At 44.5% G+C, this 5,873-nt stretch overlaps 1 protein-coding gene across 1 annotated transcript in view; it reads right to left on the bottom strand.

Annotated features, from left to right (window-relative positions):
• LAMA1 (laminin, alpha 1) overlaps positions 1-5,873 on the bottom strand; it is a 64,235-nt gene that overhangs the window by 50,335 nt on the left and 8,027 nt on the right. Inside the window, exons 4-8 of the mRNA XM_010141828.1 lie at positions 4,822-5,001; positions 2,898-2,987; positions 2,312-2,429; positions 1,609-1,787; positions 417-522 (exon numbers count right to left, since the gene is read on the bottom strand). Of these exons, the coding sequence (XP_010140130.1) occupies positions 417-522; positions 1,609-1,787; positions 2,312-2,429; positions 2,898-2,987; positions 4,822-5,001 (673 nt within the window). The remainder of the gene's footprint in view (positions 1-416; positions 523-1,608; positions 1,788-2,311; positions 2,430-2,897; positions 2,988-4,821; positions 5,002-5,873) is intronic.

The following is a 5,873-nucleotide window of genomic DNA, read 5'->3' as shown; positions in this document are numbered from 1 at the left end:
TGGAGAAAAGGAGGCTCCGGGGATACCTTCTGGCGCTGACAACTCCCTGACAGGAGGGTGCAGTGAGGTGGGGGTCGATCTTTTCTCCCCAGGAACAAGTGACGGGATGAAAGGAAACAGCCTCAAGTTGCCCCAGGGGAGGTTGAGGTTGTCCCTGAGGAACAATTTCTTTACAGAGAGGGTGGTGAAGCATTGGAACAGGCTGCCAGGGAGGTGGTGGAGTCCCCATCCCTGGAAGCGTTTAAAAGCCATGCAGATGTAACACTGAGGAACATGGTTTAGGGACCCTGGCAGTGCTGGGGAATGGTTGGATTCAATGATCTTAAAGGTCTCTTCCGACCAGACAATTCTGTGGAACAACTGTGTCCACAAACCCAGCCGCGTTGGAAGTGAGCAGGATCTTCCTGCTCCCTTACCGTGCTGCGGGTCAGCATGGTGCTCGTCTTTAACACAGACAGGACTGACGGAGCCGGATGGGTCACAGCCGCAGGGATAGCAGGGGTGATCCTCGTACGGAGACACCTACAGAACAACCGTTTGCTGTCAAATATGAAAAACATGAACTGGGAAAAGGAACGTGACATCTGTTTCTTGTCTGGGACCACCAGAACTAATAGGAAGGAAGACTGGAAGGAAAAGCTCATATGCAGCAAGGGGCCAGTTTAACTCTAGCGAACAGAAGATCAGGGTGTTGCAGCCCAGAAAAAAAAAAACTTAAATGTGGGAACAAAATGTGGTCTTCAGTAACGCAAAGATATAGTAACTGCTAATGGCTCAAAGCTGAAGCTCAACACATTCAGCAGAAATACTTTTTAAAATGTCACAGCAATTAACCCCGTGATGGTTTGCCAAAGTCTATGAAGTGTTTAAGACCAGACCGGAAGCATTTTGTAGATGCTGTGGTTCAAAGGAGGAAACGAAAGAAATCCTTGGCTCCATGTTCAATGAGAGGGGAGATTATCTACTCGTGAAGATTCATTCTGACTTCATGAGCTATACATCTCAAACGTAAGCCAATGGAATTCACATGGCGAGGATTTCTGTTAGTCATCTCTAAACAAAGCCTTTTGTGGGCTTTAGGGCATTTTTCTGTAGAGTGACACTTGTCAATAAGCTGGAAAGAGCACATGTTCCACTACAATCGCAGCAAGACGACAAACATTGGTTGCAACATCTCATGAGACATTAGAACCGTGGAACGGTCCTTTTTAACCCTGGTTACAACGGGCTGACCAAGGATGGTACCATATGGGTACTTCTGAAGACACTGAAACTTCAGTACTGGCACTTTTTAGAACCTTAACCACAGGAGAAATGCATTTGCTATCAGAACATCTGCATCTACCAGGACTTCAAGTTTCATCTGCACTTATTCTTTTCTTCTCCAGCAGCTTGACCTGCCCACCCAAATAGCTGAACAAGCATTTTTGGTTTTCTCTGGAAGTTTTAGAGGTATGTCATCTATTAAACAAGCCACTTCTATAGTTCTTAGCTATTTTATGAAATAAATACATATATATACATAAAAATTACAACCAGCTGAAATACACATCATCGTATCTTGTCGTAATCCACCAGAACATCAGAGGGGTATTTTCCAAACCTTACTTTGTGTGGTCTGAAATATCCATCAGCGCACATTTCACAGTTGATGCCCGCGGTGTCTTGGGTACAGTTTAAACACACGCCACCTCCACTAAACTGGCCGTGAATGTCCATGCTCCTTTTCTGGTCTGCAACGCTCTGGTCATAGTAACAATCCTCTGCTTTGTTGTGACAGTTGCACTCTAAGAAGGAATGGAGAAGAACTCAATTTTTATTTATAGCATAACACTTCCCATAACACTGACTTTTTCAAAGTGGGAAAATATAAAAGCAGCTTATCAGTTCATCTCCAAAGTGGAGATATTTTGTCTCATTAGAGTTTAATTCTTGTTTGTATTTTAGACAAAAGTCTGACGAGTCAAAGCCAGCACACAAGTCTAAATAAATTTAGGTTAGAGGATATGTCAGTCCAGTCGAACACCAACTGTCCGAAGAGTGACACAAAGACTTGTGTGAAGGCTTCAGCTGACTGGACTCCTACTACATGACGACTCGCCTAGCCAGGGAGTCGCGTTGGGTGGAATATCTAAAACCATCTCAGCGGTTATCACTAGAGGTAGGTCCCCTACCTTCAAACCATCCCGGGAAGACAGTTAACACTTGGTGGATTTTTCTTGGGTATTAGCAGAGATCCATAGGTAAAGCAACCTCAGACAAGACAACACTAAGCCTTTGTGGAGCTACCTGAACCTCTGTGCGTACTTACTCTCGCATTTGTTCCCAGCAGAAATGGTTCCTGGTCTCCACGGCTTCTGGTGGTAGCCCGGACAGCACTTGTTACAGCTCTCTCCACACGTGTTGTGCTCACACTGGCACTGTAGTTTCTACCATGAAAAAAATTTTGCTTTCGTGAAACACTTTTTAATGGATAATTTAATCAATGTTGCCAAATTCTGCCTAATATCAGACTTCCTGCAAAACACGTCAAGACCCACAGACACACCACAATGAGCATCAGAATTCTCAGCCATGCTATGTCGGCTCCTGGGGAATTGCCTCTCTAGGACAAGAGGGACAACCTCCTGTGTTGCCAGAGGGACTATTTCTTGTTCTGCCTCTTGAATTGTTCAAGTTTAATGCCAAAGGAAAAGGGTTTATTCAGGAAAGTTCCGTTACTAGAGACCCAGAGGGGTCTTTTGCACAGACAAGCAAGAAACTGATGGCAGATGATTTGTGTACACCGTGTGATAACATCTTTCAGCCTCCTCTTCCTCATTTTCCTCAGACAAAGTCTTTGTTTTCAAATTGCAAAGCTCGCTTTGTGACAATAAGTTGCTGAGATGAAAGAATACCTTCGTGATTTCATCCAGAGGGCAGCTTCGCGCATGGCCGTAACAAATGCACATGCCACCGACAGAGATGTCCTTTATGGAGTAGTAGTACTACAGAAAACAGAGTCAAAAAGGGATAATAAAAAACATTTGCATCTATTTACATCTTCCCCCTCACTCTGGAAAATAAAATACCAGCATTTGACTTAAAAAATAAAAGAAATGCTTGAAAATAAAAGCAGCTTTGAATTTTTGCCACCTGCAGAAACTTTCCATATAATTATTTTTATTTTTTCCCCATTCCCCCTCCAATGTTTTTCCCACTGGTACCAAACCAACTTTAAGTAAGTACACACAATTCCTCAGCTTCAGGAAAGATCACTAAATGTGACCTCAGCCAAAATGTACTTGCAAAAAAAAAAAACAACAAGTCCTTTTTTGCCCTATAAGAATGCATGAAGCATAACACTTTTTTTTTTTAATTCCAGGCCAGCTCTTTGCTGATAGTGTACTGTTCTACCCAAATTCTTAGCTTGAAAACTGAGGATGCAGCAGGCTACAACCCACGAATATTGCCAGGTGGGGAGCAAGAGCAACAGGCAGGAGGAAAGGATGTAATTTTCAGGGCAAGGAGGAGGCAGGAAACGACCATCTGGGTTCAGTTACAGCTGCAGTGTCACTGCACGGTTGGCCTGTTTGTACCCCGGGAAGTTTGTGCTGCAGGGGACTGAAAAAGAAAGGCTTTCTGAGGCTGCTTCTGAGGAAAGAGGTCAAGACTGAGACCTTACAACCCTACAGTCATCTGGTGCAGGAAGAGGAGGTGGCCCAGGGTGGGCAGACATGCTGACTCCTGGCCTGATGTTTCTTTGAAGGATCTTGGAGCTGGAGCAAACTAAACTCTTTGATTTCATGCTTAATTATTTACTTTTTTATGTTTGGTATTTTAGGTGGGTTTTTATTAACATTATGGGCTTGAGTTACAAAAAATATCCAGAGACTTGTCATGAACAGCAGGTCCTTCACTACAGAGGAGATCCTGCCTGAGACAAGGAGGAGAAGAGCAGAGCTGTATTTCTCATTGCTGCATCTCCTTTGTCTTGTCTTAAAACTCACAGCATATGGCTCACAGCAGCTACGCACAGCTTGAAGTTGCATGAGAGACCAGCACGAATCAAATGGTACAGCCAGGAATAAATAGAATACAGAAAAAAATGTGCTGTTGAACGCTTAGAGAAGTTCTACATCAGCCCTTTTATGAGACTCGATACAAGAAACTAAACACATCTGGTATCAACCACTGGATGAAGTCTTCAAAAACAATGGAAACACGACCCAGAAGGCTGGAAGTCATGAAGTGGTGTCAAGGAACAAGGGCTGCCTGGGTCAGAGAAGCCACCAAGTGGAAGAGTCCAGCTGCTGCACAAGGAGTTGCCTGTGGTTGTTCTTGAAGGTAAGAGTGACAAAGGAAGGGGAAGAGGAAATATGGAGTCAGCTTCAGTGCTTGGTGCCTCAGTTTCCCCAGTTTCAATATCAAACATGTAAAGATCAGTTCATACCATCAGAATTGAGTGTTTTACATTAATTCACAGGCTTCAAAACAATTGATTACCACAGCCTTAAAAAAAGGAAGAACACTCTTACCAGCCATCAAATTGACAAGGTTTTCAAACAACTATTGTTACGAACCAGAGCTCTGGGTCATGAAATCCGTGGTACACCAGAGAAGGTACCGCAGCTGCACCATGAGCAACTTCCAGTGACACCTGCACGGGCCAAACTGGTTTGTATTTTGATGCTAAAGCCTTATAAACACCGTTGCCAGCATAAATCATTTTCAGAAACAACACAAAAAACAAACAAGTAAAACAATAATCTCTGAAGAGCTTTTTATCGAAGTGTTTCAGGAAGCTTCCCACTGAACACCGGTTCTGACCACTCGGCTCACCCTTCTGGTAACAATGGGGTCCAGTTCTTTAGGATCGTGATGGCTGAGAGTCATGAGGTCAGCATTAAGGGTTCTAATACGCTGCAGGCGCAGGCGAATGTATCGTGCTGAGGTGAACTCCAAAAGCTTCTGGGAAGGGTCATCAGCACTAGGCCTGCCGTTGATCAGCGACGTGTGAATCTAGGGAGAGGGACCGGCTTAGTCAAACACCATCGTGATTCGTTTGCCACAGCAAACATCTTAGCATGAGAATTAAAACCACTGAACTCAAGTTCATTTTCCAACATCTCGGGCCGTAAGCACAGATTGTCCTTACGGATTCCTCCTCCGCTACTTGTAAAGATCTTTTTGCAAAACATAACATGGGGCACATTGTTCAGCCCTGTCCCAGGCTGCCCAGGGCAGTGGTGGAGTCCCCATCCCTCGAGGGGTTTCCCAGCCCTTGTGTCGAGGTGGTGCTGAGGGACAAGGGGCAGTGGGGACCTGGCAGTGCTGGGGGAATGGGGGGACTTGAGGATCTTAAAGGTCTCTTCCAACCTGGATGGTTCTGTGATCCTGTGTAGCACACAGCAATTTAATTCTGTCTTATTTCAAGTTTTTTTGTTACTGCACTCAGGGGAAAAAAAGCAACGTTCTGGGAAGCATAACCCAATTAATTCTGAGTACATCAAGAAAAATAGATGAGAAAAGAATGTCACCGAAGTGAACCTCTGGCATCCTTGGGTTTGGAGCTGTAGGGCCTGTCAGACAAATGGCACAAGAGACTCTGTCCATACAGAGCCAACCTCAGGGATTCCTGGTTAGTCGTGTGCAGGTACAGGTTACATTGTTCTGTCTGATCCGTGGGGCAAATGCTTCCATCACTGCAAACGTCTGATCAGAGCGAATGGCACTTGATGTTACTGAATTTCATTGGGTTTTTCTTGCTGAAACAGTTTTATGTGAAAGTTTGACCCACCTGAGCCGCATACACTGCACTCTCTTTTAACCAACAAATAGAAGCACACTGGTTTTTATTAAGCTCAGAGTTACCAGCGTTGTCCATAACGCTG

The sequence above is a fragment of the Buceros rhinoceros genome, unplaced genomic scaffold (genome assembly GCF_000710305.1).
Source record: "Buceros rhinoceros silvestris isolate BGI_N320 unplaced genomic scaffold, ASM71030v1 scaffold2648, whole genome shotgun sequence".
NCBI classification, from domain to species: Eukaryota; Metazoa; Chordata; class Aves; order Bucerotiformes; family Bucerotidae; genus Buceros; species Buceros rhinoceros.
The sequence above is the reverse complement of the archived record's forward strand: the minus strand, read 5'-3'. Positions and strand labels throughout refer to the sequence as shown.